Source organism: Poecile atricapillus, chromosome 3 (assembly GCF_030490865.1).
Source record: "Poecile atricapillus isolate bPoeAtr1 chromosome 3, bPoeAtr1.hap1, whole genome shotgun sequence".
NCBI lineage: Eukaryota > Metazoa > Chordata > Aves > Passeriformes > Paridae > Poecile > Poecile atricapillus.
The window spans coordinates 56,444,552-56,458,626 of record NC_081251.1 but is presented as its reverse complement, the minus strand read 5'-3'; the positions used below and the strand labels follow the sequence as shown (position 1 = coordinate 56,458,626).

The 14,075-nt window shown below is 38.0% G+C and overlaps 1 protein-coding gene across 21 annotated transcripts in view; it reads right to left on the bottom strand.

The window, feature by feature from the left end:
• EYA4 (EYA transcriptional coactivator and phosphatase 4) overlaps positions 1-14,075 on the bottom strand; it is a 140,413-nt gene that overhangs the window by 26,931 nt on the left and 99,407 nt on the right. For 16 of the 21 annotated variants that reach the window (XM_058835091.1, XM_058835102.1, XM_058835106.1 and 13 more), the window contains 6 exons: positions 12,039-12,131; positions 6,318-6,384; positions 4,257-4,399; positions 3,966-4,109; positions 3,016-3,095; positions 2,449-2,629 (listed from right to left, as the gene is read on the bottom strand). In XM_058835091.1, the coding sequence (XP_058691074.1) occupies positions 2,449-2,629; positions 3,016-3,095; positions 3,966-4,109; positions 4,257-4,399; positions 6,318-6,384; positions 12,039-12,131 (708 nt within the window). The remainder of the gene's footprint in view (positions 1-2,448; positions 2,630-3,015; positions 3,096-3,965; positions 4,110-4,256; positions 4,400-6,317; positions 6,385-12,038; positions 12,132-14,075) is intronic. The other 5 variants (XM_058835097.1, XM_058835100.1, XM_058835109.1 and 2 more) reach the window with 2 other exon arrangements.

Here is a 14,075-nt window from a genome sequence, read left to right as displayed (position 1 = left end):
GAGTTTTATTTGCTCCAGATTAAATGTACTCATGTATTCATCAAATATACTCAAGTCTATCTTATCTGCTGAGACCTCACCTCCCAGTCCATCTGAATTATCCCTGTTTGAGATGAAGTGTCCTAGGAGACACCTATTTATCTCACAAATACTCTGTGGTAATGAGTGTATTTTGAAAAATCTTAATTTAAGGCAGGCTCAATGCAAGCTCTGAAGAGAAGTTCCTGGTTTAAGGAGCTGAGCATTACACAGATGAGGAATGGATTAATTTCTGAGCCACTTCATATTTTCCTTATGGACTGACTTTTGCAACATATCCTTACCAGACAGAGCACCCAGAAGACAGCTTCAACATTACAAGCCTTCTTTTTTTTTCTGACTTGTAGTGTGTTATTGCTTGTCATGAATGGTAGAAAGAGTAAAGTCTATTTAATTTTCATCTCATTTTCTTTACACGGTCAATAAATAAAGTTTTAGGTGGTAGTGACTCTTCATCTGATGGAGCTTTATTGTGAAAATGAGAAATCCTGTATGTGCAGATAGTATTAGAGGCTTTGATCAGATATATGAATTAACAGCTAGTAGAGATGCCAGGAGAATGAAGTGCCTCGCTGTGTTTAGTCTTAGGTTTTTGCTGGAATAAGTCTTAAGGACTTGTTTGACAGCAAGTGAACATGGTGAGTGCTAAAGAACTGCAGTTTGATCTGTGATATCTGAAATTGTCTCTAAGACGCTGTTCCTCACCAATGGAAATTTATTTTTACCGTGACACAGAAGGGCACAGGCATGTCATGCATTCACAAAGTGGGCGTTTCACTCTCAGCAGAGGGTCGCATGATCACTGCAATGCTTCACAGAAATAAGGAGCAGATGGGGGCAGATTTGTTAAACTCAGAAGCACAACCCAATTCTATTCAATACTAAGGGTACTTATAATAATACATGATACGTGTACACAGCATTTCTAGGAAACAAATAGCTAGGGGAGAAACAACATGGGAAACTGTCTGATTTTCTCAAATAAGAATATGAAGGAATAACAAAGCATCAAGTAAAAGTACACACGACATACACAGTTATCAAAACATAACTTGTAACTTGTGAATACACTCTATTCTCATTTAAAAATTCTTTACATATGATTTGTGTCTGTTATAGATATCCTCCACCTGTTGAAATTTCACTTGATTTCACATTACCTTTAGGTTCTTCCTGGACTTGCATTCTGAGACTACTGAATGACATTACACTTTTCACCAAAAATCAAGATAATATGTATCTCTCCATCACCATTCCATATCCATATCCATATCCATATCCATATCCATATCCATATCCATATCCATATCCATATCCATATCCATATCCATATCCATATCCATATCCATATCCATATCCATACCCCACCCAAAACACACACCCACAAACACATGCACTGTTACACTTCAAAAATCAGCTTGAGGAAAACATCTGGGTAGGAAAAATTTCAAATAATTTAGTTAAAGTTCCAGTATTTTTAGCAAATTTGAGCAGATTATATTATGTCTGAGTCCTTGCTTATACTTTTCTACACAATGTTACCTTTCCTTTGTACAAATTCATTACAATAATACATTAGTCTTTCTACTGTATTTTTCTGTAAGATGGTGCAGTTGTTAGGAAGATTTATGCAATAAGGTGATTTTGTGACTAAACCATTAACTCCTCCCTATTCAGAGCCTAACCCAAAATCCAGTTTGTTAGTCTCTTAATGCTCACAGTCTGCGGGCATGGCAGACACTGCCCACACTGGCTGAGTGAAGCTGGTGTCCCTGAAAGAGACGGCTCTAAGGTAAAGAAAAATGCTGAAGAAAAATGAAGAACTGCCATTACCCTCCAGGGATGTCCTAGGAATACAAGCAGCAGGCCACTGTGCTGTGGTGGCTGTGCACAAGAGGGCAGGGCTGGGCAGGCAAAGGGAGCCTCCTCATGTCTCCTGATAATGCTCTTCTTGCAAATTCAACTAGTTCAATATAATTTTTTTTTTTTATGGTGCTAGCAATTTATTTCTCTACTCTTGGTTACTTAAACTAGTGAACTAGCAAGCATGGCTTGTAAACATTTGAATAAAGCCCATGGGCTCTTTCCAGCATGGCAGAGGCATAATTAAATGAAAATGGTATCTTGTTTTAAATTCTTTACAGCAATACTTCAGAATGTGTAGGTGGAAACAGCACTGTTCCACTGCCAGTGATACTGACAATCATCTCAGTCTGCAAGAAGTTTTCTTTAATTAGCAAACAAACTGGACAGGTTTCCTAACTAAACAGAAAAAAAGCTTATTTTGGGCAGTTTACATCACAAAGTTTTCTGAAAGGCACAAACTTTAAATATCAATATCCATGTAAGCTGAATATGGAAATCTCGTCTTTATACAAACAGCAAATAAAATACAAAAATTGTTTTCACCTGAATGTAGATCTGTACCTGGTTGACTAGTCAAGCCAGGGAGAGAGTCCTGTAATTGGTAGGTTGATGATGATGAAGTGCCATCAGCCGTGTTGTTTGAGGTCATATATGCACCATATGTTGATGCTGAGTAATACTGTGCATACTGATTTTGGCCAAAAGCTGTGTATGACGGATAATCCTGAAACAGCAGATGCAGCAGAGCACTCAATTAAGTACAGTAATGAGTGACTTCTTTCCCATTAAATATTTGTAAGTGTACAATCATATGACTTTTGCTAGTGTTTTGAAGGCTTGGTTTAGTTTTGTTTTTTTTTAATTTAAGAATAGTTAGTGTTTTTAATTTAAAGGTATTTACTAAAAAAACTACAGGGAAGCTGCTGAAATATGTAAGTGCTAAAATATGTAACTAGTCTTCCAGTAAGATTTTGATAATTTTCCACAGAAAATAGCATTGAACCACAGTGAGTCTCATTCAACATAACAGATCTAAATTAAAATAACATGCTATCTCTGGGTTATATAAGTCCTTTTGTAACTGGCAAATAAAAATGGCAATATTCATACCTGTTGTGAACTACTGAAGTTTGTAGAATTTGAAACAGAATTGTTTGAATAAATAGTGGACGATGGTGTGAAACTAGAACCTAAAATTAAGAAATACAATCAACGGTGAGAACTTGTTTGTGAATCAAAATCCTAATTAGAATATTCCATGTTAAGATGCAGATGAATCAGAACAAAAAAACAACTTTTATTTTCCATTAGCAGCATAAAACATTGTAATGAAACATTAAAAAAAAATTAAATGCTAGTTCCACACATATGAGCATACATTCCTCTTCACACCATGCAAGGAAGATATCAGCAGTAAGTCATCTCACCAATTTAGAAAGTGTTTTTCAGTTTATTGCATTCTCACCTCTCCTCAAACACAGTTTTTTCTCTTTTGCTTTCATTTTTAATACCTTAGTGTTACGTTTGTGAAACAAAAACCTTTTCAAAAGACTATATCCGGGTGTTTTTAATCAATCTGTAATGAGGCATGTCCTTGTTTTCAACATAAATCAGATGATTCATATTGCAGCTTGTAATATGCAGAAGATTAACCATTGTATAAGAAGCTTAAAAATTATCCAAATAAAATAGGTTATCGATGATCAGAGGGTAATCAAGGAATTATTAACTGACTAGTAAATGAAAGAATATCAAATAAGGAGACATTCTAAAACACTGTGTTAATCCAAGGAGAAACAAGTATCAAATTATGTCATACTCAGGAACATAAAAACAAGGAGAAGAGACTTGTATATATTAGTAAATATAACAAATGCTTCCAATCCTGCCATTGAAAAAATTAGTGGATTTCACTCCACTAAAAAATCCAAAAGAAGGTGCAAGTAGGAACTGCATTCCATGAGCAGATCTAAAGTAACAGAGAATCAAAATGAATACGCACACTCCTATTAGCACTGGGAAGAAATACTTAGCTTTAAATTTTAGAGGTGGCTACTCACCTGGCATCTGGTAAGAGTAGGGTGTTTGGCCTGGCTGTGGGGTGGAAAACCCTGGGCTGTAACTGAGGCACCCGCTCTGCAGTGGAGATTGGGTCTGCGAGAGCCCACTTTCCGTCTTGATGCCTGGCAACATTACACCCAAATCTGTATAAGAAATTAATTTTCAACTGATTCTTTAAAATATTTTGTTACAGTTGGGAAAAACAAAAGAGAAAGCAAAAAAACCCCAAACCATTCCAGTCGGCATTGCTTTTAGTTCTACGTAAATTGAAGTAAGAAGTGGTCAAATACCGTAAGTGGGTAAGCTGTAGGGCTGTCCTGTCTGGGAATAGGCTGTATAGACCGCTGGCTGCTGCATTCCTGAATACTGGGTTTGTCCGGCATAGGCAGACATTGTTTGAGCTGCTGGTGTAGAAAGAATGTGCGGATAGGGCCTAAATATCAGGAAAAATAGCATTACTGTGGCAACAAATACTTTGTATGTTGATTCAAGCAATAAAGTAAAGAAAAAGGTTTAAAGATGTCCAAAGGCAGTTCATTATTCTGCCAACTGCTCCTCTTCTGGGATTTATTCCATCCCCCACTGAAATAAGCTGAAAGACACTCTGTCCCACATTCCCCAAGGCACAGTGAATATTTTATGTTGTCCCATCACGACAATTTAATTCTTAAGCTACTGTGTCCGCTTTTAGGTGGGCTGTGCCACTGCTGCATGCCTTTATATGGATTTAACTTCTTTCAGCTGAGATCAGAACGTTTCAATTAGAAAAGCCCCCACACTTTTTTAATCCAGTGGAGTGAAACTTGGACTAGAAGAATAGAGGAAACACAGAGGCGAATGCTGAATATAGTACATTATGTCATCTGTGTAGGTTCTGCTTCAACAGACATGTAGCTTCAATGGGAGATGGATCCTACCCATTGAGAGCAGCATGAAAAATACTGACAGCAATACCTCGGTAACCAGATGGGCTTTCAATGTTCGGAAAATATGGGCTAGGAAAATAGAATGGAAATAAAAATGGTCTTTTATTTATGAATACTGAGGTTTTATAGAGAGATTGAATAAAATCAAGTTTAAATTTTTTGCCCTCCAGAGTTGCAAAAATATACAGAGAAACATTTTTCTTGGATTGTTTTGTAAGTCAAATAAGACTTTATGGACCAAAAGTTGAATAAACACACTCTGCAGAATTACGCTAACTGAAACCTAGCCATTAAAAGCCATGACTAAATTTCAGATTCCAATTTTTAATTTTTTTTTTCTTTCTAATTAATTCAGTACAGTTGGCAGCATTTACTATCAGAAAAGGATTACTCATTAATTTAGGTGCCAAAAAGTTGTAACAGTAGATTAAAGATTCTACTAAACCTTGTAATGTATTTGGCCGAAGGTATGTAATATAGTTTGCCAAAACCTGTTTTAAGTGGAATGATTGCTCTTACTTCAGGCACCTACTTTCTGTATTAATAAATTTTGGCTAATATCAGATGATTGCAAATTTGTTTAAAAAAAAACAACTTGAAAGAGCCTAATTGGCTCTTGAATCTTTAGATTCCTCTGTACCAAAGTCACACCGATAGCTGTATCGAATACATGGAAACAAACAGATGGCATACTGGAATCAAGAACCCTTGTGCACAACACTGATCACAGGAGAAGCAAACTAATATACTGCCAAGTGCAGCAGTTTCATACAACATATTTGTTGTTTCTTCCTAAAGTTCCCACTCCTGGATTTGTGTGATTGCCCAAGAGTCAGTTTCCGCTCCAACAACAAAAAAAAAGGCACGAAAAAGTTTTCTATTTCTAACAACATCCGTTGGCTTAAAAATAATAAGATTAAAAGCTAATCCAATTTATTTGATTTTTAAATCTTACAATATCAGAGAGGGACAAGGAAAGGGTGGTTCATGATTGTGGAATGTTTGGAAGCGTTTGGCAATGCTAGCCGTGGAAGGGTCAGGGACAGGGTTACCCCCTCAGTATGCAACTTGTGCATGCAATTGTGAGTTCTATATATAAACTGACTTCTTCAAAATATATCTGTATATATTCCCCACACATGCTGTTAATATGCTGATGTCTGAGAATGCAATAGTCTGATTATTTTACTTGTGTGCTGATATTCAAGGGTATTTCTTGTGCAGCAATACTGCACAAAACAGGATCTTACTCTGTAGACACACGAGGAAAAAAAAGTTGGAGAAGGAGCCAGTACTTGAGTCAGTACCATGGCTTAAGAATTTTCCTTTTTCTCTGTTTCTCCTGCTGAACACTTGTTTGCAACAAACCACAAAACTGCCCACAGCCAAGGTCTATAAAAGAGTAGAAGAGGTGCAGACACTAACTTGGAGGGATATATCTGTGGAGAGTACTGGTGCGCTGATCTGGGACTGTAGCCACTACTTGTTATTACTGCAAAACAGAAAACAAGAGCACAGCAGTTAGAAACACCAGGAGACCTACACAGGCACACAGTGTGAACTAAAGCAGCAACATTAACAGAGAAGCCTATTGAAATGGACAGCTTTTCAAGGAGGCAGATGTCACCAGAACTGCAACACGTTAAAAAAAAATTTAAAAACTCCCAAACTTTTTACTGTTGTACAGAGCTCTAGTTAGCATGGGTGTGTCATGCTTCCTCAACTTGACTGTATACTGCAGAGGCATGTATTTCATACATTGCCTGAAATCCACACACTGTGGATCTTTCAGATTTGCAAGTTGTATTAAAAAGGGTAGCTAAAAAAGAATCTTGTGATTTAACGTATTTCACAGGATTGAAATAACGTACACATACCTTCATAGTCTCACATTAACAAGAAGTTAGATTTTAAGACTGGATAGGAAAAGCATGTTTTATATGGTTGTGACTAATTTTAGTTAGGTTAGGTGATGGAAGATACTGGATTGAGCACTAGAAAGCAACTTCCATTATAAACAGGCCAAATAGAATATAATCCCGAACAACAGCATTTTTATTTTAAAGTATGCATATAAACAGGCCCGTTCAGTAGCCATCCAAATTGTGTGTATCTATATACTATTCACAGCTGCATTCTTCCAAGAAAGCTAACAGAACAAAAGTCATAACCCATTAAAATTTCATCCAGAAGCAGTGCTCACACTGGATTAATTCCAAGTGTTTGGAAGTTTCCCTTTCCTTTAGCCATCTGTCTTGACTAAGACAGATGTATTCCAAATATATGTACTCTAAAGTGTTGAACCAATCCCTTCAGAGCAAATCCATACTGGGCAAACATACAGAGTGTCTTTATTAGGCCATCTGCTGTTCATTCACTTCTGAAAAGATTAAAGAAGTACACAATGAAGCGCTGGAATTTCTTTAGTCTAATCAATCATAGTTGTACTTCAAAGTGTACCCTCTTCCTGAGTTATTCATAATGGTAGTAGAAATGAACATTCAGAATTTTGTAAGTGACAAATAGGTTTAGGTTTCTAACTATTTTATGAAACATGATACATTTCTACATCCAGCCCCAATTAACGTCTCTCAGATCTATTGCTTTGAACATGCACAGAACTTCATATTTTTAGAGATAGTTTAAATGCATTTAGAATGTGTAGGACTTAAAAGGAAAATACAGTAGAAGAAAAACAATTAACTTCTTTTCAAAATGTGCAGTTAAGTATGGTTTGAAAGTAAAGAAGAATTAGATAATAACTTTTAAAACATGTGCCATTAGATTTTATAAAACAGTTGCTGTTTGAAAAGATACTGAGGTTTTGCCTGTGACGGAAATCTGCTAAATTTAATTTTGTGTGGATATCGTTTTTGAGGGTTTTTTTGAGAATGCCTTTCTGTGGTTTGCTCCACAGAGCAATCCACTACGTGTGCAGGCAGCTATTCCCAGACAAACCTATAGCTGTTTCTATCAACATAACTGGTTCACGCGACTCTAAATAATGCTCTTGGTTATTTAAGGCTTGATGAGTAATTAGCCTTCCCTGTTGTAGCTCTGTGACCTTTCTAAAGACAAGCAATAGCAGCACAGTGACCTTGGTGGTTCTCAGGGCAAGGAACTTTTGTGATCCATTATCGGCTTATTGGGCCATTTTTGCTATACTGCTTTACTTTTTGTATGCTCATTTGCTGGATGAGAGCTCAATCAATCAAGCTTTAATCAAATTTGTTAAAGCACATTTACCATGCTACTCTACCTTACGTAAACTACAAAAAAATTAATTACTATTCATTTCAATCACTCGAGCTATCAAAACCTAATACTTTTCAGCAAAAACTATCCTGCCTGCCTTTTAATTCTTTCTGCATATGCCTTATTTTTAAAATCCAGACAAGAAAATAAAATACTTTTGGAATGTGTCTGATTTTAAATTTCCTTGGTTTCATCCCAAATTTTCCCTTCCTTACACCAGGTATAAGGAAGAGAAAGAGGCAAGAGCAAAAAGTCCATTCTTTTCACTGTTTCTCTGTAGCTTTTTCCAGCAATTTGTCCACTACATTTGAGACTGTGAGATGTTTGAGAAACACAGGTCTAAGGCCTAGCATAAGAGAACGTCATGACTGAGTGGAGCCTGTGGACCACACCTGTATTTCACAGATAAAACTACTAATTTTAAGTGTCATCAAACTTTTAACAGCTTTGGCTGCTGGATAGCCAAACATCTCCTAACATCTCCCTTCTCTCAGGACTGTTGGCAGTGGAGGGGATGGTGGAGGCAGGCTGCTGTGGGTTTTCTGGCACTTTATACAGGCATTATATAAATGGGGCTAAATGCTCTTTTGTGTTGCTAAAAAAATGTTAAGAAAACCCCAAAACTGTTTATTCTCTGAAAAACTCAAATATTCCTAAGACTTCACTACTTGAAATTACTGGAGGAATGCCCTTCAGGGCAGGTATAAGACCCTTGATCTCTCCAGTCCCAATTAATGTTATTTCACAGAGGGGGCAAGCTGACAGCCAGCTCTTACCAGTTACTCTCTTAGTTCAACTGGCCAAGGTGGTTGTGGAGGGTATAAATGGCCATTAGCTGTTTTAATTGCATGTTCAGTATATTAATGTGGGCTGAAGTTTTGCATTTTTTCATTACACATCTGTAAAATTCTGTGCAAAAAGGTTAGGTTAAAAGGACCTCATTTAAGTACCATCATAATCTCTATGCATTAGGGAGGTTATGTAGGTTAAACAGCAGTGACATTCCCTAGCTTCACCTTTATGGCCTTCAGAAATTGTTTTCTATATCTAAAAACTGTATTCTATAACCTGTGTGTAATAAATACTAAATAAAAACAAACAGAACATCACATAACTCTCTCTCCACTCCACTAAAATGATAAAACTGTTCTCAAATTAATCCACCATTGTAAGCACTATTACAGTACAGCAGCTGCAACAAATTCACAGTGCATGAAAATCTCAGCTGAGGGCTGTGTGCCTCTCCCAGGCCTGTGAATACCCAGCCCAGTGGGAGTGTGCTGCAGAATCACAGAGCTGCAAACTGAGGACACTAATTACCAACTGTTCCTCTTTGAAGGAGGAGGAAGCGGGATGCACAGTGTGACTCCTCACCTGCTCAGAGGCACAGACTCTGCTGGGGCAGCTCTGCAGCACAGGGGATCCAGGGCTCTGAGCATGAGCTGCAACACACGGGCTGCAGCCCTGAACAGGATCCTGCCAGTCCCAGTAGCCAGGGCAAGGCCACCAGGGCAACTGCCACTCTAAATTCAAGAGATCTACGTGCTTTATCCTCTTAGCTTTTCAACCAACAGTTCAGAGAATCACAGTTTTCTGTGAAGTCTAATCTGTCTCTCCTGCCCTATTCCTCGCACAATCTGTTTGACCATCACTTACAGCTGGTCATTAGGGCCAGAGGTGACTACTTTACACCCCACAGGGCTTGTTGAGCCTTCTGCTCAGTTCCAGGACAGGTCACATGTTTTGACTGCCCTTGGAGCAGGGAAATCAATTTTAATGGGCAGAGTGTTTGAAGGAGAGGATTTCTGCATGGCAGGCTCTCAAATGCATCTCAGCACCAGCTCTCTTTTCACACATATCTCATTTCATAAAACACAGAAAAGTGCTGGCATCATGACTTTGCCATAGTTGGAAGAAACACATATATGTCCCCCATTTTCAGGAAAACACAAACTGTTTTCAGGAAAAAACAAACTGTTCAGTGTTGGGCCTTGTTACGCATTTTTTCAGTCGCAGGTGGTTCATCTGAAACGACATCTGTCTACTACTCAGCATTTACTGTCTTTGGCAACCCACTAAACTTCCCAACAAGCCAGTTAGGCTAAAGGCTCAGAGAAATCCGGGTTTTGCTGAGTTTTTGCTGCTCTTTAGCACTTTTCCCATAAAATTAGAGCAAAAAAAAATTGTCTGATTTGGGAGTACAAGTAAAAGACAAACGTGAAAGTAACATGTTCAATCCTTATGAAAGGCTGAGTGCGTTATCAGGGCAGCTCTGTGTCCCACTCTGATGATGAAGACTGCACGTCACCCAGACAGGCAGACTATTGATTTCCCACTGAGAATGACTGTACTCATTTAATGCTTCAGTTTGTGCACTAAATTGAGAACCAGGTTTGTATTTCCATTGAATACACAGGTGGCTAACAGGCGAAAAAGGATTATGCAAGGCTCAAATTCCTGCCTTTTTTTTTTCTTTTTCTTTTTTTTTTTTTTTTGAGGCACCAACTTTCCAAACATCTAAAGTGTAGAGATTTCAAGACTTCTTTTGAAGTCAGTGGAAGCTGACGGGTGAGTGGCACCTGGGGAAATCAAGCTGTTACTTGGTTATCTAAACCTGAGCTGAAGGCTACAATTCTTGGCACTCCAATGTTGCCTTAGAATACAACTCAGCTGCCTTAAACACAGGGCAGAAGCTGATAAAATTTCAGCAACAATGAAAAAAATCATATATAGGGTTGGATATTTTACGATTTATAATCATTACTAATGAAATTTTAGCATTGAGTAAAAACAGAGTGAAAGACTAAACTTTAGGCCAGACTATTTAATTTTTTGTGGAATATTTTAGCCTTTAAACTGAGGATCCTCTCAGTATAATTATAATGAGGACAATGTTTTCATTTTTCTGGTTAGAAACAGTAAACACTCTAAAGCTCAAAAATTTCCTTTTCTTCAGGAATGAAATTAGTTATGAATACTTTTCTGAATAATCAACTTCTAGATTTAACTGATGGCTAAAAGACAATTTCAAAACCCAATTAAAAAAAATTAATTACACAGGAACATTGTGATTTCCAAAATATTTTAAATAGGGCTTGACAGCCTAACTCTACCAAATTAATAGTAGCATCAGTGTGGACTGATGACTTGTGACTTTGGTGACATTTCAGTCAGACCATTACTGAACTGGTATTTCCAGCTGCAAACCTTATTCTTCCTCCACTCCTTTTTAATATTATTATTAGCAGGATTCAATTATTTGAAGGCTGATTATCTGTAGTTTTCCACGGTTCATCACATTTAATAATTTATAGGATTGACTTAAACCTTTGTTTGTTTGAATTTTTGAGAAGTAATTGAAGCTCATGATTATTTAAAATAAAACTATTTTATTGGAAAGAACGTAGCTCATCCCAGTGGAAAGAGACCAATATAGCAATCTGGTCAGTGTTTACGCTAACACAATGCTAATACGAGTAAAAGGATTGGCACTGAGGTATAAACCTTAAGATTTGAAACTGTTCAAATTAGCTTGGCTGTTACAAATACAATCTCATTTTTTTTATTTCTTATATCATACAAGACTAACACTCAGAAAAAACATCTACAGTACCATAATAACGGTATCATTTTTAAGACTTTTGCAGACAGCAGTGGTCTTAAGCATCATTATTAGGCATTCTTTAAGATCACACATCATGTAAATTTCTGGGTTGCATTTACAAAAATGAAAAAGCTATTATTTCTATTACGATTATTATTAGGTATAAAATACTATACTATTTTATAGTAACTTTGTAAAGATTGCTTCCATGCAAATGTTCATTAATGAGGGTTATAAATGCTGCATTAATGTGCATCTAACAAAATGTAATTTTATTATGGCTTTACCTGACCCAGTAAAAGTGTCAAGCGATGCATCTCCAGTTGTTGTTGCTGTTTCACTGTTGTTCATGGGTTCTGTTTTGACTGCAAGAAGAGACACTACATAGAAGAATAAGTAGACATGAGATTTTACTTTTAGATTTGTACTGGAGCACTCATGCCAGTCTCACTAGTGGTAGTCCAGCTCAAACAAGCACACGTGCAACCTCTCCAACCTTCTCTCTAGCACCATACTGAGACAATTGACAGGAATCTGACAGGAATGCCCATTTATCTGCACAGCTCTGCATCTGTACATTCATCCAGCTATTGATTTTAGCAACTGGAATATCTTCTGGGGAGATTCCAACCTAAATCTTATTGATTCTAACAATTACCTAAGAGTAGCACAGAGGAAGGAAACATTAGCTGTCAAGGGATGCAGCATATAACAAAAATAGTTTTGCCTGACATGTAAAACTATTATAATATGGTTTCATGCTAATACAGAAGCAAATTACTTTCACAGTGCCAGCATGTTGCCTTTCCCTTTCCCCTTTTACAGGGTCTGTGGGGGCCTTTTTGAGCTGGGTCACCAGCAAGCAGTCTTCCATAACTGAAGAGAGAAGTTGGAAAGAAAAAAAAAGCCAAAGATCTGGAGTAAGACACAAATGACAAGTCAGCTTCTTACTCAGAGGTTACAAAACAGTTTGGTCTACTACAAACTCAAATTTATTTCTTAGGGTTCATCATGCAGTCTTACCATCCAAGCTGTAATTGAAAGCACAAAAAGCACCACAGAGGCAATACGGATTTTGTAATTTAATATGTTACCTGGACAGAACATTCGGCATGGACTTTTGTAGTGAAATTTGGGAACCACCCATCCAATTGATATGGTAAGAAACAGCAATAGAGAATAAACTGCAGCTCCTATTAGCTGTCTGGCAAATGCAGAAGCCTCAGCATACTAATGCAATTTCCTCATGAAGGTCAGTTAGGGTTGGCCATGGACATTCATCACACGCTTACAGATTTCACAGGTTGGTGCCCAGCAGCACTGATTGAAGAGACAATGAAGACCTGCACAAGCAACTACCACAGCTGCATGTCAGGTATCCAGATTGTGAGAGCACAGCCTGGGATTTGTGAAGAAGCCTTTGCTGTGACAGCCAGCCTGGCAGAGCACCCCAGCAGGTCTAACACACTGGGCAAGGAAAGGCATTCTCTGCCAGCTGGTTACCTGACGCCTCTGAGAGGCCTCAGCTAAGCTGACCAAAGCTCCCATCTGTCAACATCACTGCATCCACGTTTGACTGCACTGGCAACAGTATGTGAAAGGGAGGAATTTCATATTTCTGAGCTGGCAACGTATTTCAAAACTGTGGCTCAGATTCAAGTCACCTAAATCAAGAGTATAAAAGGTGCCTACTAGTCTCCCTTTATGTCTAGCTGAGATAGAAAGGCACTCCCAGAGGCTGATTCAGTCCAAGTACAGCCTGAGCTGCCCTCTGGATCACTGTCCCTCATACAGTCTGCAGAGGAAAAGGCAGTGCATGAGCTAAATAAAGGATTTAGTTTCCTCATGGGAAAGATGTCCAGAACAACACCTACAGACCCATTCTGCTATTCTTCCCTGTGTCTGTGAGCACCGTGACTTGTTGATCAGAAATCGCACCAGTAAAGCTGCCTGTGACAAGCCCTGTGTGAGTTACCTCTCCTACAAAACCACATCCCATTTCCACTCACACACTGCCTAATGCATCTGACTTCAGGAAGTCACATGGGATGCTGCTGATGTCAACAACTGTGCAAGTGACCTGCACTGAATTCAGAGGGACACCAGTTTGGATCAAGCAGGAGAAATGGGGATGCATTTGTCTCTGTGACTGGTAGAGTGCCCTCCAGCATTACTGGTGCGCCAGTGCCAAACAAACCAAGTAATACCTTCTGGTTTCAGTTACACAGTTGTACCTTTCCATTTACTGTCTGAGAGTAAAAAAATTTTTTAATGTGTGTCTTTTGAATGTAAACATTATTTCATTATTGCTTCTGTTTCATAAA